The sequence below is a fragment of the Bos grunniens genome, chromosome 4 (assembly GCF_055505025.1).
Source record: "Bos grunniens cultivar Pamir isolate PY7600 chromosome 4, Bosgru_T2T1.0, whole genome shotgun sequence".
Taxonomy (NCBI): Eukaryota; Metazoa; Chordata; class Mammalia; order Artiodactyla; family Bovidae; genus Bos; species Bos grunniens.
In genome coordinates this window covers 115,021,663-115,044,371 of record NC_141168.1, presented here as the reverse complement: position 1 = coordinate 115,044,371, position 22,709 = coordinate 115,021,663, and the positions used below count along the sequence as shown (strand labels likewise).

The 22,709-nt window shown below is 53.8% G+C and overlaps 1 protein-coding gene across 18 annotated transcripts in view; it reads left to right on the top strand.

Annotated features, from left to right (window-relative positions):
• Positions 1-22,709, top strand: part of GRB10 (growth factor receptor bound protein 10) — a 223,642-nt gene that overhangs the window by 145,533 nt on the left and 55,400 nt on the right. For 13 of the 18 annotated variants that reach the window (XR_015163032.1, XR_015163033.1, XM_086398021.1 and 10 more), the window contains 2 exons: positions 4,409-4,610; positions 9,219-9,360. Coding sequence is in view for 16 of the 18 variants with exons in the window: in XM_086398021.1 (XP_086254147.1) it covers positions 4,409-4,610; positions 9,219-9,360 (344 nt within the window). In the remaining 2 variants the exon portion in view is untranslated. Of the gene's footprint in view, positions 1-4,408; positions 4,611-9,218; positions 9,361-22,179; positions 22,446-22,709 lie in introns of those variants that run through there. The other 5 variants (XM_086398030.1, XM_086398029.1, XM_086398031.1 and 2 more) reach the window with 3 other exon arrangements.

The following is a 22,709-nucleotide window of genomic DNA, read 5'->3' as shown; positions in this document are numbered from 1 at the left end:
GCTACGGATGACCCAGTTTCGTCCCTTTTTCTGGCTGCGTAATATTCCACCAACCATGGGTACCAAGTGTTCTTTCTCCTTTCATCTGGGCCGTATAAAATAGGCAAGTTTGAAATATGCCAGTGCAGAGTCTATTCATGAAACTTGTAACCCACTGAGTATATTGTTAAATGATTGGCCTGGCTCTAATAGATCCACAGGTGAATGCTTTCTATTAAAGTAGAAAGCAATTTCATTAATAACCGACCTCAGAGGAGAGAGAAAGCACTTGAAGGACATGCATTGCACATACACCTTTTACCTTTGTGTTTACCATTTTCCCTTTATATGTACTTTGATGTCAGAATCACTGTGTTCCTGAGTGCACGGAGCGGGTGCCCAGGAAGGGCCTGGCTGGTGGGGGAAGGAGCAGGAAGGAAAGGACAGGACCCTCGGAGGACTGCCCTTGGCGGGCACAGCCAGGGGTTTCAGAAATACATTGTTGTTCAGTCACTCAGTTGTTTCAGGAACATGTAAGGAAGATAACTTGAAGGAAAATCTACTTAAGGGGAGATTTTCTTGGCAGACATCTGTCAGAGAGTGAGAATACTATTCCTGTTTGATTTCTAAAGCAGGATGAAAGCCAGGAAAACAGTGGCCTTTGTGTTAATCAAGTAGGCTACCCCACTGGTGACGAAATGCCCTCAAATCCCCATTGTGCTCTGCCGGAGTCCAGCTCCAGCAGCCAGGGATTCAACCTGAAGGGAGGAACGGTGTTGGCGAGAAAATGAGGCAGCCTCTCAGTTTTCTTGGACTGCCTGTTTATTTCAAGTTTAAGATTTTCTTTTATACTTTTACAAAAGCATTAGGTCAGAGGTTTGACGTTTTCTGTTCCCCCTCACCCAGATTTATTTTCTCCATAAATCATTGTTGCTCTTCAAACAGAGTTCCTGCTTCAGGGATTCTCTTGGAATCAGCTTTACCATCTATTATCTACTTCCTCTTATGTGTCCTATAGTTAACTTGTGATTACATTGTAACTCATGCTATATTCCTCAGTTTATTTCTTATCTTTCTAAATCCTGTTTGCCCCTAACATCCTGAGCTCACTATCTCTTAAAAAGGCTTCTAGCTATAGTATCTCTAAAAATCCTAACCTCTATAAGCTATAATAAAATATGCTAACATTACAACATTCCTTAAATCTTCAACTTGTAACTATTTTAATTATTTCTAAGCTGTAAATTCAGTAAATTCCTTTGCCATAAACATTTTCTTCACAAATAGGCTTCAGATAGCAATACCTTCCATGGCCTCAAGCTACAGCCTATGTGCTCATCCTGGAATACTCTTTTGTAAAAGTCCTTGAACAAATGTCAATGACTAACTTTATGAATTATTCTCTGAGCACAGCTGCAGAAGGCTTTGCATCTTATCATGCTCCTCTCAAGAACAATAAGCACCTTAATATTCCTTTTCAGTCAACTCAGCCGAGGAAAGGAAAAAAACAAGTCAGAATCACAAAGCCTAACTCCTTCATCCTGGGTCCGTGCCTGCGGGACAGAGAGGGGGTTGGGGCCATGCCTCCATTTTGTCAGTAATGCCTAACGCAGCGCCCAACATTGCTCCCATGCTGCCCATCCACGCCAGGGCCTCCCGTCCATGGCAGAGGCCGCTGCCCACAGCAAAGGCTGAGTCTGTAATTCCAGTGGACTTGGCATGTCTTCCTATTGATTCTGAAATGGTCCGTTAAGCTGGAAATCCTGAGTTGTTAATAAGGTGCGGGTGGCATGTGGACTTAATGTTTTACGGAGTCTGAGATGAGCCTCGGTTACAGACCAGTTGCGTGTCAGTGGAGGAGATGAGTCCTCCCTGATGGACACATTCTAGAACTTTACAGAAGTTCCATCTGAGAACTCCAGTGCAACGAACACTTTTCCTTATCAGATGTCTAGTCAAGGGCTCCAGAAACAGCGGCAGAGGTCTCCTGATAGAGCTGGCTCTGTTTAAGCAGCCGTTGTCCAGTTGTCAAATGCTGCTTCCCACTTTACGCATGAGGACCTAAGCCCACTCTCCATGTAGGGACCCCCTGCAGGGGTTTTTCTGATTTGTCCAGGTCCTTCCCCACCTGCACCAGCCTCCTGCCTGCCAAGCTCTGTGCAAAAGCCCTGCCTGCTGACTCCCACGTTCTCCCTTGTGATTTGCTAATTTTGATTTCATGGTTATTATTAATTATTGATATAGCATATTGTCTCTTTAATATCTGTCAGTATTTAATATTTGACAATGCACTCCCCCCGAGCACCCTCCTTCTCCCCCAGTGCTGCTCCATTCATCCTGCCTGGGCCACTGTCCTTGGCTCTTTCAGCAGCCCCCTGCCCATCTTTCCATCCATCTGTGTGTCTGTCTGTCCTCCTTGGGGCCCTACCTGCTGCCTGTAGCATCTTGTCTGGTCCAGGCCCTCCCCAGACTCCTCATCTGGTCACCACTGCCTGCAGGGAAAGGAAACCTTGGGAGGAGGCTGCTCTGTGGTCTTCCCACCTCTGCCTGGGTCTCCCGGTGCCTGCACTCCATCCCCCATCCCAGCCTCCTCCAGCCTGTACCACCCCCACCTCCGCCCCCTGTGCCCTGCAGCTTCCAAGCCTTCTAGAAGGGCTTTTGTTGTTCTATTTGGTTGTTTCTGTCTCCTTCTGCCCTCCTGCCCAGTGAGACAGCGAGGCTGAATGAAAGAGGGAGCAGAGAAGCAGGGGAGGTCAGTGTTCTGAAAAGATCTGTGAATTCATTGATCAGTGCACACCTGGTGAGGTCACCTTGGCAGCTGCAAACTTGTTTTCAGGTTCCCTTCTGGTGTGATCTGGGACGAGTTACTTGCCCGCTCAGCCCCACCCTCTCCCCAACCCCACTCTGGACCAATCTCCTCGCCTGTAAACCAGGTTAATAGTCACCCCCCTATTGTCACTTATAGAGCAAATAAATAGCATTGACTGAGTGTTTACCCTGCTTCAGGCTCTGTCGCAGAGCAGTAATAACTCACTGACCTCATGCCCACCTGCGGGCCAGGTACCCCTGTGAGCTCCAGTCAGAGATACAGGCATGGGAGATGGAGGCCTGAGAGGGAGACCTGGCCCCGCCCCCACCGCGTGGGCAGGGCGGGGGCAGGGCTGGGGCAGGCCGCCTGACTGTCTGGGCCCTAAGCTCTGGTTTGTTCCTGGGTGACCCCGTGCTGTCAGGAAGCAGATGGACTGTAAATTGGGTGACATGTGACCTACTGCACTAGACGCAGCCCCAGCTGTGTTGGCCACATTGTTAAACAGTGACAGGTCTCCAGATACTGAGCTCACGGGGTGTGCCTTTGCTGCATTTGGGGTGCTTGCTGTGGGGAGTTGGGCTTCCTGGGTGGTGCTAGTGGTAAGGAATCCGCATGCAATGCAGGAGACTTAAGAGATGCAGTTTCAGTCCCTGAGTAGGGAAGATCCCCTGGAGGAGGAAATGGCAACCCACTCCAATATTCTCGCCTGTAAAACCCCATGGACAGAGGAGCCCGGTGGGCTGCAGTCCATGGGGTCACAGAGTTGGACATGACTGAGCGACTGAGCGCGGTGTCTCAGGAGTTGGCATGCACACCTGTGTAGGCCGCGTCCATTTCTGTGGGGGTCCTCAGTCTTATCACCGCGCACATGATGGGGGGCTGTCTGCTTTACCCAGAGCCCTCAAAGTCACGTGTCACTCTCATCTAAAAACAGCTTCACAGAAACATCTAGAATGATGGTGGACCAGTGTCAGCCTCGCTGAGGCATAGCATCACCTGCTGGAGTCCCTCCGTGCTCATCTTTCTGGCATTCTCTGTGGTCCTCTCTCTTCATCGGCCTCAGGCCTTCTTGTATGCGGACAGGCTTCCTCTGGTTCTCAGGCACCCAGAGCCCTGCAGGTATCCACCCTCAGAGCCCTTCTGCCTCTGGTGCGACACTGCTGGCCTCGCAAGGCGAGACTGCGGTCAGGGTTGGGCGCTCCCCGTTCCCATCTCTCTGCTTCTTGTCTGGAATTTTGGGGAAGGGAGCAGCCCTGATTGGCCTTATTAGGGCTCCGTGTGCCCCTGGGACCCACCAGCTGGGGTTGGGGCAGAGGGTCCAGGCTGTGTGGGCTCCCCAACCCCGAGGAGCGTGTGAGCTGAGCAGATGCCCTGAGAGGGTCTTCTGTACAGACAGGAAGTGCAGATGGGCTATCATTACAGGGTTGCTTCTGGCGGATCAACAGGTAATACATGTAACCCATGAGTCTTCACAGAAAGCTGTGCTTGTCTCAGGCAGCGTCCTCCGTCTGCTCCTCATGTTTTAAAGTGTCGTGAGTTTCAGAGCCCGGTCCCTGGGACGCCCACCTGGCTGTGGCCACTCACTGCTGCTGACGCTTGTCTTTTGCTCTCCATGCACAGAGGACGACGTGGACTTGGAGGCGCTGGTGAACGACATGGATGCGTCCCTGGAGAGCCTGTGTGCAGCCTCGGAGACAGTGCCCCTCCTGCACAACGGCCAGCACAGCCGCGGCCCAGTCCCCAGAGCCAGGGTCCTGCAGCCACAGGCGGCCCCGAGGCAGAGGGTGCAGCGGTCCCAGCCCGTGAGCATCCTCGCGGTCAGGTGGGCCCCTGCCTCCCCTCGGGGACCAGAGGGTGGGTGGTGGGGTCACTGCGCCACCCTGCCTCCCCTCAGGGGTCAGAGGGTGGGTGATGGGGTCACTGTGCCACCCCGCCTCCCCTCAGGGGTCAGAGGGTGGGTGATGGGGTCACTGAACCACCCCGCCTCCCCTCAGGGGTCAGAGGGTGGGTGGTGGGATCACTGTGCCACCTCACCTCCCCTCAGGGGTCAGAGGGTGCCTGGTGGGGTCACTGTGCCACCCCACCTCCCCTCAGGGGTCAGAGGGTGGGTGATAGGGTCACTGAACCACCCCACCTCCCCTCAGGGGTCAGAGGGTGGATGGTGGGGTCACTGCACCACCTGCCTCCCCTTGGGGGTCATAGGGTGGGTGGTAGGGTCACGGTGCCGGGCTCTGCTTGGCAGACCCCTTCTTTCCTTCCATCCAGCAGGGCCGCTGGGGGTTGGACCTGGTACCCAGTTCAGTTCAGATCAGTTTTATGTGCACTGGCTCTGTGCCAGGTCAGTGAGGGTATGCAGAAACACCGTCCAAGGACATTATTGTGTTAGTAGCTCAGTCATACCCAACTCGTTGCCATCCCATGGACTATCACCCGTCAGGCTCCTCTGTCCATGGGATTCTCCAGGTAAGAATACTGGAGCAGGTTGCCATTTCCTTTTCCAGGGGATCTTCCCCACCCAGGACTCGAACGCAGATCTGCGTTGCAGGCAGATTCTTTTCCAACCAAGTCACCAGGGAAGCCCAAAGTGAATGAACAGCCAAGTAGTTCCTGGAGGGCTCTCAGACCTCACTACCCAGCACAGGGCCTGGGGACAGAGACGTGCAGCCTGACCACGTTTCCCAGGGACTGACATGGAGAGGCCCAGCCTTCATGGAAAGGACTCTGGGGAGTGGAGGAGGCCTCCCTGGAGGAGGCTGTTTTGCTGAAAGGTTTCACTTTCATCTCAGGTTCAAAGGATTTGTTAACAAAATAAGCCACTTGTGATATACATAAATAATACCAGTATTTATTAAAGAATTATCTAACTTGCTTTCAATACACTAACATTAAAAGAAAAGAGACAGAGCAGAGAATACATCACCAAATTGGGTTTTGACCAACATCCAGACTTAAACAGCACTGGGAAATCCCATGTCACAGCACATCTGGAGTCCCAGCTGGGAAAAGGTCCCAGGCAGCACATCTGCTCCCTGGGTGAGACTTCAGAGATTGCAGTTTGGGGTTCCCACTTATAACCCCAGGATGGACTCAAACCGATATTATCATCAATCTGGGAGCAAATTGCAGCCCTGCTTCCTTGTCAGTGCTGTTTGTTTTGTTGTGTAAAACTTGGAATGCAGTTAAGTCTGGGGCTTGGTTGGCCAGGAACCCCGCCCCCACCCCAGGGGCTCAACAACCTCAAGATTCCTCCCGCATCTTATCTAAGATGCTGCAAGTCTTCAGCTCACAGCAGGCGGTCACTCCCAGTCACTCCCAGTCGGGGCAGTCACCAGGCAGGTTAGACGCAAGGTCAGAGGCCTGCTCTGCTTTGTCTCTGAAGCCTAAACAAGATTGTTTATCTAATCTCCCTCACAGAGGCAGACTTCTGAACTGGGTGTTGAAGGGGAAGTAGGAACTGAGGGATGGAGGCAGAGACTTCCTGAGGAAGAGAGATGATCCCTGGTGTCTAAAGTGGCCCGGCCCCTCCTTTTTTGTGACTGAATAATATTCCATCACGTGTGTATACCATGATTTCTGTGTCTGCTCCTCCATCACTGGACAACAGGGGCAGTGTGCTCAAGTAGATAGGACCCACAAAGAAGGACAGTTACTCTGTGATTCCACTTCCACGAGAAACCTGAAAGCCCCAGGAGTGAGGACGCAGGTAGTGGAGAGGGCTGCCAGAGGCTGGGGTGGAGACGGGCGGTGCTGGTGGGAGATCCAGAGGGGCAGCCTGACCCGTGGACGAGGCAGCAGACGAGCTGTGTAGAGCCACCTGAGTTAGCAGCGAGCGGTTCGGGTCCCGTGTGACGTGTTCGCATCACACACGTGCACACAAGGTGATAATAATAATCAAGTGAAGAGGGTGAGCGTGAACGTCCAGAGGTGGTGGCCAGACCATGGTGATGGGTCACAGCGAGTTCTTCTCTCTAAACTCATCTAGTTGTACACATTGAATACACGGGGCTTCAAGCGTCCATCAGACCTCAGGGGTGGATTAGAAAAGAGATCCCGACAGGTGGGGTGAGATCCACAGCCTCCGGGAGCCACTCCCAGGGCAGAGGTGGGGAAAGGCGAGTGAGGCTGGCCTTGGGTTAGTTGGCAGGTCATTGCGGCAGCCTCGGTTCATGGGGGTGGGGATTCGGAAGCTGTTTCAGCGACCAAGCGGAGTGGTGCTGTCCTGACCAGGGATGGTGGAGGATGTGGAAGAGATCTGTCAGCTCCAGTTTGGAGAGGGTGGGGGCAGAGTGTCGGGGCACTTCAGCTCTGTTTCTGCCTGGGAGGGGGGAAACGTCGGGGCCAGCGGTTGTGAGGTGGGGTGATGGAAGACCTCCTGGGCGGAGACTTCTGTGAAACCCAGCAAACAAGCTCTCTGTGACCCCCACCCAGGCCCCTGCCGGTTCTGGTGGGTTTTCAGGTGGGGGTAGGTAAGGGGGTGACATCGGGTGCCTCTCTGGGCTTCTAGGGGAAGGCGTGCAGTGTGCTGGGTCTTAGGCATCTGTTGGCTGGAGCATCTTCTGGGTCTCCTTTCCTTACCTTTTGGGGAGGGAGCTTTCCCTCTGCTTCCAGAAACTTCTGTGAGCCTTCTTTCCAGCCCAGCATCCTAAGTCTTCTGCAGCCAGATGACTCTTTTGCCCAGGGCGGCCAAGTCTGTCTGGAGAAGGGGACCAGAGTAAATACAGAGCTGTCTGCAGCGGGGCACAGCAGCCTGGGTGGCCTGGGGTCGCTTTCTCGCCTCTCGGCTTCCTGCGCTTTGTCACATCCGTCCTTCCAGCAGCTGGACCGCTTTGCTCCCTCCACCAGCACCCTCGTGTTCTGAGCTCCCGGTGAGTTCAGTCTCGGGGGAGATAGTCTTTTCTCCTCTGAGCTTCTCTGGCTCTGGAGGGTGTCAGCTCCCACATGTGGCGGCCTCGGGGAGGCCCAGTGGGATGGAACAGCAGCCCTGGTGACGGTGCCTGAGGCTGGCCTGGGCAGAGGGCAGATGCGGTGCAGGAAGGCCTGCTTTCTGGCCAGCTGGCTGCCCAGGACCCTTGCCTGGGATCCTGGCCGCGCTTGTCCCTCCGCCCCGGGGCTGCGGGTTCTGAGTCCCACGGGACGGACGGGCTCATGCGAGGCACGCCCGCTGCTGGAGAGTGGACCCTGGCTCCAGGCCAACCTTTTCTCAAGTGATGCTTCTCTTTATTTCAGTCCTAGCGTTTCTGACTGTCAGGTGCCTTGTTAAAGATCAGGTGACCAGTATAGGATGCCCAGAGGCTCGTTTTGTGAACGGGTCTGCTGAGGACTTCCTGTGCTCACAAGCACCTCCCCTGTGTGCTAAACCCCTCCTGTGTATGAGCAGCTAATGGAGCGGCCACTGCAGCCTCACTGAGGGGGTGGTGTGGCAGCTTCTCATTCCCAGGTAAGGAAACTGAGGCACCGGGGGCAGTGACTTGGCCCACACTTGGTGAGTGGACACAGAGCCAGATGAGGGCTTGAGGAAAAGTCCTCCAGCTCCTGGATTTGGAGGGGTGGGGGCCAGAGCACTGGGGGCAGCTCAGCTCCATCTCTGCCTGGGGAGGGGAGAATCAGGGGTGGGGGTGATGAGACTGTCACACTGCTGGAGAGGGCTCAGGGAGGCAAGTGCTGAGCAGCAGCTGGAGGCAGTGCAGGGTGATGATCAGAGGAGGAGGAGGGACTGCAGTGAAGCTGGGCAGGGGGCCAGGGGTGCATTCTCACCTGGACAGGTAGACGGGCACGGCCCCACCCCTCCTCCCGTCCCTGACCTCGCCCCCTGCGCCTCAGCTCCACTGATGCTGCTCATCAGAGAGGGATGGATCCCATGGCCACAGGCCTCTTGAATGGGATTCTTTTCAGTTATGTCTAATGTCACGTAGTTTTTTGCTTTGAGTGATGCTTGTGAACTACCGTAAAGGAAACACGGGACTTCTTAAAAAAATAATAATTTATTAGGGTAAAATGCACGTAGCGTAGACTGAATCACCACATAGTACATGTTCGGTGGCAGGTGGGGCACCCCCAGGACTGTGCAGCACGCCCACCCCAGGCTATTCCCAAGCGTCTCCCTCCAAGACCCTCCCTAAGCTCCCTGGCACATGGCCCCATGATTATAGGAAGGGTGTTCATCTATTCCATCTGTCTGCTGAACTTTTTCATCTTTCAAATCTGAAACCCTGTCCCCATTAGAGCCTGACTCCCCGCTCCCCTGTCCCCAGCCCCCACCCTCCACCCCCTTTCTGAGTGTGCTCATTTTGGGTGGTTCATTGCAGTGCGGGCCTGCGGGGTCAGTCTTTTGCACCAGGCTTACTCAGCAGGGTGTCCTGGGCAGATCCCCCGATGTGGGCGGCAGGGTCCCTACGTGGCAGCTTCTGATGGGCGTCATCTCTCCACGCAGGCGCCTGCAGGAGGAAGACCTCCACTTGAGGACCTCGTCGCTGCCAGCCATCCCCAACCCCTTCCCTGAGCTCTGCGGCCCCGGGAGCCCCCCTGCGCTCACACCCGGCTCCTTACCTCCTGGCCCGGCTGCCGCGAAGCAGGTGAGCCCAGCCTTGGTTGGAGCGCCAGGCCGCTCGTGGGTGGAGTGAGGACGCACAAGCTGGCCCGTGGCCTAGAGAGGGAGGGAGGGACACTGTGGGGTCTTCACTCTTCATTCTTCTTCTGGTGCTCCCACAGTTGTTGCCTGGCACGGCTTTTCAATCTGTCAGCCAAGATGTTGCTTAGGTCTGGGAGGTTTTAGAAACCATATTTAGGACATTTTAGATGTTTATATGTTATACAAAGACTCCATAAAAATGATAAATAATACTAATCATTTGGTGTGGAAAGATGAATTTCATTCTCTGAAAAAAGTCACCACTGTCGTCTTCGTCTGGATAAATGAGGCGTTAAACCTGGGCTCTCCCAGGTACCTGGGCTGGACGGTAGTTGAAGAGTTTGTAACATTCCTGACTTTGAGTAGGATCTGCTCAGGGTGGAGGGATTTCAACTTGGCCCAAAAGGTGACAGCCACCTTTTAAACCAGCAGTTTCTGCCGTAAAGTGAGACTGGGAGGTGCCTATTTTATAGACATCATCCCCAAGGGAGGACGCAGGCTGAGCTTCAGTAAGTCAGGTCAAAGCACCAGTCATCACCTTGTCAGAGGGATGGGCCGGAAGCTCCTCCCCTCCCGGTTGGCAGGGCCTGGGCCCCTGTGGCTGGCAGGCTTGGGAGGGAGACCGGCGATGCTCTCTCTACCATGGGGTCTGCAGTGTGTGTGCTCAGTCATGTCCACCTCTTTGTGAGTCCATGGACTGCAGCCCACCAGGCACCTCTGTCCATGGGATTTGCCAGTCAAGAATACTAGAGCAGGTTGCCGCTTCCTCCTCTAGGGGTTCTTCCTGACCCAGGGATCGAACCTAGATGTCTTGTGCCCCCTGCATTGGCAGGTGGCTTCTTTACCACTGAGCCACCTGGGAAGCCCCGTGATACTCTACAGCCTGGTATAATAATAATGACAATAACAACAGTAATAATGACAACAGCAAAGATGACGGCAACACCTAACGTTCACTGAGTAAGGTCTCTGTACCAAGTACTGTTCTCAGTGGTTTATATATTTATGTGCAACAGATACTTTTACTCCTCAGAACAAGCCTAAGAATTAGGTGCAAATGGCAGCTGTGTACTGCATCTGGGAAACTGAGGCCGAGCTGTGAGGGGTGGAGGTGGGGGGGGCCCAGTGTGGATGGGGAGCTGGGGGGGGCGGCCAGTGTGCGTGGGGGAGCTGCGGGGGTCCACTGTGGATGGGGAGCTGAGGTGGCCCAGAGGGGTGGGGAGCTGGGGGGCAGTGTGGATGGGGAGCTGGGGGGGTGCCCACTGTGGATGGGGAGCTGAGGCGGCCCAGAGTGGGTGGGGAGCTGGGGGGCAGTGTGGGTGGGGGAGCTGGGGGACCCACTGTGGGTGGTGGAGCGAGGCGGCCCAGGGTGGGTGGGGGAGCAGGGGGCCCCATTGTACGTGGTGGAGCTGGGCAGGACTTGACCCCAGGATCTGGCGCCCCTGATTTTAGCTGCTATGCTAGGTGTCCCTGGGCCCTTGGTGTTCCCTCTTTGCAGCAAGCATATTCAGAAAAGGCAAAGGCCTTTTCCGCCGGAACCACTCTCCTCCTCCTTGTCCTCAGGCATCATGCACCACACGTCCTCTTCCTCTGCAAACTTATCCCCAGGCCACATGGGCTCTGCACTCAGGAGGAAGACGTTTCTCCGGGGCTCGCCTGAGCTCTGCTGCCTGCTGACCTCACGCCTCGTGAGCCCCCCGTCCCCCGCACCCCACATCACGCGCAGAGGCGAGGTCAGCGTCCCCAGCCGCGGCCGCGCTGGCCAGGCTGCAGCCCTCATCACATGCCTGCAGTCCGTCAGGGACGTCTGTCTCCCTGGTGACCTTCTGCTTCACATCAGGGTCTAGACAAGCTGTCTGTGGATTGGGCATGGAGGTTGTTTACAACATTACCCATCCTAAAATAAGACCATGAAAATATTCTCTGGCTCTCCCAGTGGCTGGCAAGGAAACAGGCCTCCACCCCGTGGACTGTCCAACTCTGTGAGCAGAATCAGGTCACCCAGGGGCTTTGCCTCCTGTTTTTCTTGGGATCGGAGCTAGTTCCCCCACGAGAACTTGGCATCAGTGCCTCTGTTTCTGTTCCCGAGATAGCACCCCGCTTTGGGACCAGCAGCCAGGAAGGATGCACCACACTTAGCCCTACTTGTAGAGACTTGGTGTTCTTCCTTGTTGTCTAACTGGCTCAAAGGGATGCCTCTTTGCCACACTTGGTCCTGACTTTTGATCTCCTGAAACATGTGTTTTGTTGGTACCACTGGTGTTGATGCCTCGCAGTCTCAAGCACCCTCACCAGCTCAGTGTCAGGCTGTGACGGGAGTGGGGAGCCTCCTTTGTCACCTACCTGAGGGCAGGAGAAACCCGCCATGCCCTCTCTTCCTGCTGAGTCGGAAGAGACAGGGATCAGCAACCAGTCGGAGCTCTGAAGTGATTTAAAAATGGATGCAGCGCCCTGGATGCAGGAGACTCACCTAATGCCACCCCATTCACTGGAAGAAGGAGGTCAAGAGGGAAAGAGGCAGCTGTCGGAAGGAGCTGGGTGCAGGGGGAGTTGGACGCCTCTCTCTGGTCACTAGACAAAGGGGGTGGAAGGAGTGACACATTCGAGCAGCCACTTGAAAGGAAGACCCCTTCTAGCCCAAGTTGCTGTGGCCAGAGGACCTGGAACATGGTACCGGCCCCCAGGTGGCGGGACCAGACGTGGGGAAGACAGGAGTCAGGGAAGGGGTCCAGGGCCCATAGGACGGTCTGCCAGCCACATGTGCAGGCCTGTGTTTGCCCTTGTGGGGAGTGGGCAGCCACGGAGTCCCAGCAGCCCTGGCTCTCTGGGCTGTGTGGGTGCAGCTCTTCCCGTCGGCCCCAGAGACAGACCCAGACCTTGTTTTTCACCCTGGGGTGAGGATGGCGGGTGCCGTTTCAAAGAAGCACTTCCTGAAAGTGCGCAACAGCAAGTGTGCTGAGTCACGATGAGTGTGGACCCTGGAGGGGACCTGTGGAGTGGCAGAGGCTGAATTAGATCCTCTGAGGGTCACTTGTGTGTCTGTGGTGGGCTCTCTGGAAAGCATGAGAATGCTTCCCTCCCGTCTGAGACAGATAAGCGAGGCGGCCAGTCAACCAAGTGATATTGACAGGTGGTCCCATGCAGGTCCTGCAATCCCACCGAGAAGGCCGGGATTTTTAGCATCTGTTTCATGGCGGTTGCTGCACATTTAACTGTCACAGCACCACTCCACACGGCAAGGGGGAGACTGCTTCCATAGTGGGTAACCCCAGCCCACCGGCCAGGCATGGTGGCAGCATGTGAACTTGGATGAGTCCGTCACCCCCCGGGGTCCTCTCCGCCCCTTGCAGGCCCTGGCGCTGCACCCTCTGGGCTTGGAGGAGACCCCTGACTGTCGGGCCTCCTGCGAGGGCTGAAGGAACCTCCTGCGAAATCTCAACCACTAGTGTTTCTCTGGACTATTAATATCTTTTTAAATATTAATTCTTTCAACTGGAGATCGTTTATGATAGCATTGAACATCTCAGTAGCTGTAGCTGTCAGAAGTACTGGAACACTGGACACTTAAATTATCTGTGTCTTTCATGGGAAAAATGCCCGTACTTTTACCAAAAATCCAAGTGCGTGCCTTGCCCAGTGTGGGTGTTTGTGATCGGGTCCGGCTGCAGAATGAGGGGCCAGGAGAGCAGAGCAAACAGCTGCCGGGGTCTGCACATAGACAGGCTCAGAAAGGGCGGCCTATTTTGCTGGATCAAGAAGTGAGTTCCCTTGGCAAATGAATCTGCTGATTCTTGCTGTTGCTGTGACTTGAAATTTCTTTAGGAAAAGTAAAGAATCACAAAATGAACTTTTGGCCTGATTACCCTCCCTGATGGCTCTGTCATAAATGCGTGTGATTAAACACCCTCACAGTTCATCCCGTGCAGAAGCTGCCACGTGCATGGAACGTGAACACCTGTGCTTTCGTAAAAGCCTGTGGACATTCATGGAGGGAACTTTGGTTCCATTCTGTGGTCTTTAAATGTGTCTCTTCTTGCAGTTTAGAGTGTTTTATGAAGTCACAAGGTTGAAAAGTACCTATCAGAGTTTTCAGTCTTGGTTTGAAGGGGTTCCATGCTTTGGCAAAGTCTCCTCCAGCTGCTGGGGCAGGACCGGGTCCATGCCTTTCCACGATCATGAAAGACTCTCAGCAGAGCCTTCCATACTCACGTCCCCCTGCTGGCTGTGGCCTTTCTTGTCTCTGCGTCTCTCCTGGCCGGTCTGCCCACGCCTTGGCCTGGTGGGCACCCCTTGCTATGCAGCCCGGTGCCTGCCCGGAGTCTGCCGTTCTCTTTCCCACCATAGCTGTTTCATCCCTTTCCTGGGCTCTTGTTTCCTTCTCTTAACAAGCATGAAGGAAAAGCACTTTGAGTAATAAAAAAATGTTTTTTAAAAAATTACAAGAACCACTGGAGGAAACCAAGGAAAGGCGTTTTGAGTGTCTCCAGAGAGAGAGTTCAGTAAACATCCGCCCACACCCCTCCTGTCACTGCTGTGCAGCCAAGTCTCTGCATTTCTAGGAAAAAAGAAGACAGATATGACCTCGTTGGGAAAGATTCTGAGTGGACAGCCTCCACTGGTAAATTTTATTTTAGAACCGAACACTCATGATGAACGCGGTTTGTTTTCCCTTGCCCCAGCACAGCTTCATCGTTGTAATCCCACACGGAGTTGCTTGGGAATCAAAGCGGCGGTGTCTCACCGCCCTGTTTCTAGAACCCTGGATTCTCGGGGTTCGTTTGTATCAGGAAACGCTGCACAGGTCCAGATGTCAGTGTCCTGTGTGACAGCATCACAGGAAGGGCAGGTGGAGACAGCTGGCCTGTGGTGGGGACGTCATCCCCTCCAGACGGCGGCAGTGCCGTTGTGACCGGACCTCGGTGTTAGGACCACTGGCTTCGTGCAGACCATGGTCAGCGACAGTGGCAGACAGCGCCATATCCACTGCGGCCCTTGGCCCCCTGTATTTTATCTGGTTCTGGACAAAGCAGATCTAATGGCATATATGTTTACATTTGTTTAGACTTCCCCTGTAGCTCAGATGGTAAAGAATCTGCCTGTAATGCAGGAGACCCAGGTTTGATCCCTGAGTCAGGAAGATCCCCTGGAGGATGGAATGGCAACCCACTCCAGTGTTCTTGCCTGGAGAGTTCCGCAGACAGAGGAGCCTGGCGGGCCTCAGTCCACGGGGTCACAGAGAGTGAGACACAACTGAGTCTCACTCTGTGACTTTAACTTCATATTTACTATCCCGCAAGTGTTCTGTGTGTCTCTTCCGTGATCTCTGCAAAAAGCACTTTTAATAGCTGAAAGTTGTTAAGGAGTGTGTTTGGGGGCTGCACTCAGACCCTGGGCAGGGCTGCATATTTGCATGGTTTCCAGTTAGCTGGCTGTCCTGTGGGTGGTGCGTCCCTGAGTGATGTGATGTAGCGTTTGTCACATTTTGATTCTTCCGCAGAAGCCAGGTTTCTAGCCCAAGCCCGTGGTGTTCTGCAGCTCCAGCCGCGTGCTGCTGCATGTTTGGGAGGGCCTCTGTTCCCGTCAGGGCAGGGTGAGCTTCGTAATTTCTCAGCCCTGACTCCACACCAGGTCGTTGCTGGTGTTCCGTCTGCGAGCGTCCCCCACCTGGGTGGTCTCCCTGCCCAGGTGGGCAGCTGCTGGCTGCAGGGACTGTAGGGCCAGGACTGTGGTGGGGACACAGAAGGAGCCAGCTGGTCCTGCCTGCCCCATCCCTGTGGTTGAACACACCGTCTCTTGGTCTTCAGACACCATGGCTGCCCTAGCAAAGCTCTGGCTGTTCCGAGGCTCTTTCTAGGCATGTAGCGGTGTGTGGCCTTGCAGCGCCCACAGAGCAGAGGCGGAGGAGGAGATTCTGGTCCATTTGATGTAAGGAATGTTCCATGTGTGGTGCTGTGGGGGACCACTGCATGGATGTAGGCGTGGCGAGTAGGGTCCAGTGGTCACATCCTGACTTGGGCCCAGGCTCAGGCTGCCCATCACCTGCAAGTCTGCAGCCCAGCCCCCCTCAAACCTCCCCCACATGGTCTCCAGTCTGGGAAGATGACCAGGAGGGAGCACCCTGGTGACAGTGACCAACAGGGCCTTGAGAATGCGTCCCCAGAGGGCACCCCTGGAAGCCGACTGCTGCCTGCTCTCATCTGGCACGGGTCCAACCAGGAAATCCCTCCTCCACCACTGCTTCCATCTCACGGACCCACTCCCCAGGGTGATTTGGGAGGCTTCCTCACACCTGGGCACTGCCACAGCCCTGCCCTCAGGAGCCCAGGAACTGCTGTGAGAGACAAGTGCCCGGAGGCACCAGTGGGTAGACATGGGACTTTCCAGCTGCAGGAAAAGCACCAGCCAGCAAAGCAGCTGGGACTGGAGGATGAGGAAATGGTACCTGGGTTGAAGGCAGAGAATGTTCCAGAAAGAGGGAGGGAAGGCAATCAGGAGGGACACGGGGTGAGATTGGGGGGCCTGGAGGCCTGGCAGGGATCCATCTCTGCGGAGCAAACTGTACCGAGTGTCTCAAGACAAGCAAGGCAGATTTTCTTTTTTTTAACCGAAGTATAACCAATTCACAATGTTGTGTTATCGTCTGCTGAACAGCAAAGTGATTCAGCTATACAGGTGTATGTACATTCTTTTGCATCTTCTTTCCCATGATTGTGCATCACAGGAAGTTGAATATAGTTCCTGTGCTAGACTGTAGGACCTTGGGGTTAGCAGACCTTGTTGTTTATCCGTGTTATCTACATTGGGTTGGCCAGAACGTTTGTTCAGATTTTTTCACAACAAACCCCAGATGACCATTTTGACCAACCCAGTGCTAGTTTGCATCTGCTAACCCCAACCCCCACTCCATCCTGTCCCCAGTCCCCTTCCCCTTGCAGAAGTCTGCATGTTGGATTTTATGCACAGGATGGCAGCTGTGGGGACAGCCAGGTAGGACGAGGACACAGCAGGAGCTGAGGTCAGGGGACTGGATGGATTTGTGCAGAGCAACAGCGCATGGTGACTTCTTGCCTTTCTGTAGCTTTCTTGTCTCTATGATAACTTGCAGCTCTGCTTCACTCCTTTAAAAATATGTCCAACCCTGGCCTTGGGTGTTAGCGCCTAAATTCCATTCTCTACTCAGCAGTCAGGGCCTCACAGGAGATGCTTGATGGATGCAGGGGGTCCTGTCATGGGGACCGAGGAGCTTCTCGAAGGGCAAAGGTAAGGGAGCAACTCAGGGCCGTGGAAAGGGCAGCAGGGGCCACCTTACAGACCAAGGTAACGTCACCAGCAACGGCCAGAGGGGGCGTCCCGAGAAAGAGTCCACTTCTGTGGGGCCAGAAACTCAAACCAGGACCCAGGACCTTCAGTAAATGCCAGGCTCCTCAATGGTGTTGAGGTCCTAGAAGACCCCAAGAAACGAGAGATCGGGGACAAGCAAATCCAAGGAGACGTCTAGCTGATGGAGACCAAGGAGACGCCGGGCAGCTGAAGGTGGCCAGTGGGCCCAGAGGGGATCCTAAATTCAAAGATTGCCTTTTGGGGACTTCCTCGGTGGTTCAGCAGCTGAGACGGTGTGTCGCAATGCAGGGGGCCCAGTTTCGATCCCTGGTCAGGGAACTGGAGGCCATGTGCGGCGACTGAGAGGTCACGTGCCACAACTGAAAGAGTCTGCGTGCCCCAACAAGACCGAAGACCTCGCAGGCTGCAGTGAGACCCAGCGCGGCCACACACCCGCGCACGTGTTCTTAGGAGCTGCCTTTTCCAAAAAGGATGCTACTCGGACACTGGCTAAATTTGACTGAAGTATGCAGACAGCTGATGGTAATGTGTGGATGTGATTTCCTGATTCCAGTCCTTGAACTGTGGTTAGAGTTGCTGTTTTTAGGAAATGTACATCAAGTTGTCCCGGGCTGCAGGGCCAGCTGTCTATGGCTCACTGTCCTGGGCAGGCAGGGACAGAGGGTAAGAAGATGATAAAGCCAACGGGGCTACTGGGGAGCCTGCTGCTGCTGCTGGTTGGTTGCTGAGTTGTAACCGACTCTCTTAAGACCCTATGGGCTGCAGCCCGCCAGGCTCCTCTGTCCGTGGGGTTTCCCAGGCAGGAATGCTGGAGTGGGTTGCCATTTGCTCCTTCACAGGATCTTCCTGACCCAGGGATCGAACCCACGTCTTCTGCACTGGCAGGCGGATTCTTTACCATTGAGCCACCTGGGAAGCACATAAACCTAGATGTAAAACATGTGGAAAAGTCATTGTACTAGGTTTCACACATTTTCCGTTAGCCTGAAATGTTCTCAAGATAAAATGCTGAACAAAGAAAAACAATGCGAAAAACCCAGTAAGCCTCTCTGTGCACAGATTTATGCAGGGTGCTTTTCCCCAAGAGGAGCAACATCCTAGAAAACATAACAGGAGTCCATCACGTTCTGTCACAGTCAGTACAAGTCCAAGGGAGACAAATGCGCACACCCTCCGGCCCTCCTGCCCCAACCAGCGACCCCAAGGGGTGAGGCGGCCGCCCTGGCTGGTTCTCTGCGACGTCCGAATCAGAGCGCTCAAACTGGTGCTGCTGGCGAAGGGAGACATGGCCCTGTCCTGGGAGAGCGTCAGCGAGAACACGCTGGTCCCTCTTTCCCTTCCTCTCACGACGAACGCAGTAGCCACAGTCCTGTTGGCGTAGCGGGACGTGCTGAGTGGGTCTGTCTCTGCCATGCTCAGCCTCGATGCCAATTCATATACACCGCAACCAAGGGAAAGAAATTCCTGCAGTGTTAGTGTCGGAGCCTCAAACTGTGAAGGGTCCTCAAGTAAAGAAAATGTGCAGGACCATAAGTAAAACACTACGTTTCCTCCAAGGCCGCGCCAGCCCCAGAGGGATGCTGCTGGCTGGTCTCCTTGGGACTCTGTACCAGGATGTCCAGAACCCACAGGAGGAAGGTCTTGTCACCAAATCTGCGCCGCCGGAAGGCTGACTTTAGATGCCCCCTTTTGGCCTGGGTAGGTTCTTTGTGCAGATATTTGGGGGTTTGATAAGCAGGCTCTGTAAACAGCAGTAGCACCTTTTCCTGACTTGTTGCTGCTCCAGCTGGGTGGTCAGCTGGCAGCCGTGTGGTCTCCAGTGTTTTTTCTTTTTCTTTTGGGGAGTGTTGGGCCAGGGTGTGGACTTCAGAGAGCAGACAGCACCCTTCCTGCTCAGGGCTTTTCTGTCTGGAAACAACCCGTAAGCAGCCATGCAAAGCTGAAGCTGTTGTTGGGAAGATATTCCTTCTTTTATGAAAGAGAGGTTTTGTGTCTGAAATCTCAGCAGGTTCTGAGGGGACCTGGTTTGCATGCCACAGGATGTTCATTGGTGCCCACGAGGCCCTCACAGATACAATTCCTGGCCAGAGGTCAGCAGAGAGGTGACCCTGGCCCGTGGCCGTGTGGTATGGGCTCCAGCCTCCTGCTGTGGCACCTCTCCAGTCCTGCCCAAGTCTCCCCTGGGGGCACACACTGGTGCCCAGGGCACGGCTGGCGAGGAGGGCGAGCCACGGCGGCTCCAGCCTGCTGCCAGTGCCCGGAAGGATGCTGCCCAGGAGCCAGCCTGGCCTCCCAGCCGGCCTGGCTCGGGGGAGCTGCCAGAACAGAGGTTAAGGAGGACCCGTGATCTGTGCTCAGCAGATACTTATCATTAGTAACCGGGTACCAAGTGGGGGAAAAAAATCTTCACTTTATTCCACGCACACTGTTTTATGTACCAAGAATGTCACGAGCCTATGAAATGTGAGGTGATGAAACTGAACTGTGTTAGTGAAGGAAGGGATGCGGACCCTTCAAGAATCAAAGGAGCATCTAGTGCTAATAATTCCTAGTCATACACTAACTCAGGCGTCCTCAGCCAGAGTAAGAAGCAAAGACAGTGTCGGGGATGCATAAGAAAAACCATTCTGGTAGAAAGACCTGAAGAGCGTAAAGAAGGCCTGTTTGGTGTCAGTTCTCACTGGTGCCGTGCTGCCATGACTCCTGGTTATTTTTAGGGTGGTTTTGGTCAGAAACAGTGGAAGTCTCCAAATCCATTTCACCCTGCTGAGGGGTTCTTGGACCTCTGATGAGCATGGCTCTCTCTGGATCTCAGGTAAGACTGTTCTGTCTCACCTGAGTGACCAAGGAGCCGCTTGTTCCTGTTCTTTTAGGAGCAGCTGGGTCTGTGACCCCAACCCCCTGAAGGCCCTTCATGTCTTATTCTCCGTATCCATCTTCTCTAGAGTAATTTGGAATTCCCCTAATAAAGACAAGCAGCTTGTATAACTCTGAGGTTGTCACGGCAAGTGGGCTGTCACAGAGACCAGAACAGATGCCTTCCTGCTGTGGCAGAGGCCCTGGTGGCATCGTAGGGACCTGCTGCCCAGCGGGCCAGGTCTCAGGGACCCTAAGGAGGCCTACAGAACTCCCAGCTGGGTGTTGCTCTTTTCTCTTTATCCTGGATACCAGTCCACTTACTTTTATGGGTGGGGTGCTTGTTTTAATTTAGTTTTATATTGTCTTAGTCACTGAATCAACCCAATATGCAACCAGGAGCACACATCAGATTCACAAACTTGAAATCCAAACTCCTACCTAAAGATTCCAGAATAGGCAGGGTCCCTTCCCCAGGAAAGACTCACACAGACCCCCGAGGTGTCACAGTGGGAGCAAGAACAGCCTCGGGGCCTGGGGTCTTGGGCGGCGAGGGGCTGTCACTGGGTTCCAGGCTGCTGAAAGGTTGAATTTTATGGGAACCCAGAAGAGGCCAACCAGATTTCACCTCTGAGCGTGAGAGGTTCCCCCTTTAGAAGAGTGGTTTTGGCCTTATAAAGCTGCTGTCGAAAACCATGTGGTTCTGGTTTAAAAGCAGAGACATCTGTGCTCTAGAGCAGGTACCCAGAGAAGGAGCCAGCCTCTCCAAGCATCAGAATACCATGAACAAGGCATCATGATTTATTCACTGTGCTCCAGCAGTTATCAGCTCTTTGGAGGAAGAGCTGAATTAGGGTCTTATCCTTTATTGCATGTTACTGTGAACGGTATGGCACCTCCCTCCCCAGTTCAGACGTGAAGTCCTGAAACCCCTGAGACCTTTGACTATGACTCTGTTTGGGAATAGAGTAGTTACAGATGTTAGTCATTAAGTTAAGATGTGCTCGTGCTGGAGTAGGTGGGCCAACCCAGTAGGACTGGTGTCCTTATAAAGAAGGGACATTTGGACCCACACAGAGGGGAAAGCCCTGAAAATGCAAGCGGTGATCAGGGTGATGTTTATCTGCCAGCGATGGCCAGCAGGTCCCCAGGAGCTGGGGGAGAGGCATAGAAGGGAACACTGCTCATAACGCTCAGAGGGGACCACCTTGTCTCTGATGTCCAGTGTCCAGAACTGTAGGATAGTACCGCTGGGCGAGCCACCCCATTTGTGTGCACATGTGTGTGCTAAGTCGCTTCAGTCGCGTCTGACTCTTGTGACCCCATGGACTGTGCCCACCAGGCTCCCTGTCCCTGGGATTCTCCAGGCAAGGACACTGGAGTGAGTTTCTGTACCCTCTTCCAGGGGATCTTCCCAACCCAGGGATCAAACCTACAGCTTCTGCATGGCAGGCGGATTCTTCACCGCTGAACCACTGAGGAAGCCCTTGTATGTACATAGACGGAAATAAATTCTAGGTGGCATAAACTGTTAATAGAAATTCAACTCCTGGTGGGAGCTCCCTGTGCTTGAGACCCAGGCTTGGACTTTGGGTCTTTATTCCAGCTGATCCCAGAGCCATCCCCTCCATGGGAGAGAAGTCCATCAGAGGTTGACTCCCCTCCCCCAAAGGTCTTCACAAAGCAGTCTCTCCTTCGTCTGCATCCTTCCAGAGAAGCTAGTCTGTTCAGATAGACCACACAGTTTGGCAAGTGGGGGCACTGAACACAGGGAAGAGTAGGGACTACACTGGCCTGACTTACTACTAAGTCACCTGTGCTCAACCAGGGGCCAAAACATGAGTTGTTTTAAATTATAAAAGTAACACATGCTCACAGGAAGATCAAAAAGTGAAACTTAAATAGTACAAGGCAGTCTACAATAAAAAGTAAAGTTCCCTTTCTCCTCATTTCCCAGCTCTCGCCTCATTCTTCAGGCATGAGCAGTGTGGATGGATGTTGTCTATCTTGTCCAGAATTTACCTGTGTTATCACATTTCCACCAAAAACCTCCTGGCACTCCACTGAGTGGGGATCGTACTTGGTTTAACCTAACCCTCTTATGACAAACAGTGTCATTGTTTGCAGTTCTTTCTTATTGTAAACAAAGCTGAAACGAACATTCTTGCATATGGGTCTTTGGTCACTTAATGGTGGAGAGCTGGGTGGTTAGATAGATGATGGGTAGGTAGATAGATAGATATACTGGTAAACTTAGATTCTCAGCACAGCGATTGCTGATTAAAGGCTGCGTGTGTTTATGACTCTCTGTGTGTGTATGAAGCTCATTTTTATAATTGTCATCAGAGGGCTGTGTACCCTGTATGGTACAATGAGAAGGCCCTGGAGCCTGGCTGACCCCTGCTCAAGGAGCAAAGGAACCCAGTATGGGTGTCTTGTGTCTGATTTCACTGGCCCCCGAGCGGCAGCTAAGTCACTCCCCCGTGATGAAACCGACTCCAAGCAATCCGTCATTTCCATTGGCTGTTTCTGAAGCTTCAAGAAACTCTAGAAGGTATTTACTGAGCCCTTCTGGGAGCAAAGAGACAGACCCAAAGGGAGGTTTGCAGCAGGGGCTCTTGCTTATGCGTTGCGCTGGAAGCCCCTGAGTTGGAGACCCCGTGGCCGCAGGGCGGGGTAGGGTGCATGCTGCCGCGTTCAGGCACTTCACTCTTTCTGGCGTTGCATCTTCTGAGTCCATGTTGGACAGAGCCTTGTGCTTTCCTGGTTGTTGAGGAGCTGGTCCCACTGGCGTTTGGCTTACGTTTCGCCCCTGCGGATCCCTGGTCTAAGGTGAGCAGAGCTGAGCAGCCCTGCTGCTCGTACAGATGGACGGTGCTGCAGCCCAGGGATCCAGCCTCAGCCCTCAGCAAAGGGTTTCCCTTCTGTGGCCTGATTTTAGTTACGAAAATGCAGCAAACAGGGATGCCCACTGATAACCAATGAACATGTTCTGCTTTTTAAGGAACTTCTCAGTAATTACTGTCACTAACTCTTGATCTTTAGCGGTATTCTTGTAATCTCACCATAATGGTAGATAAGTTGACTTTCCCAAAA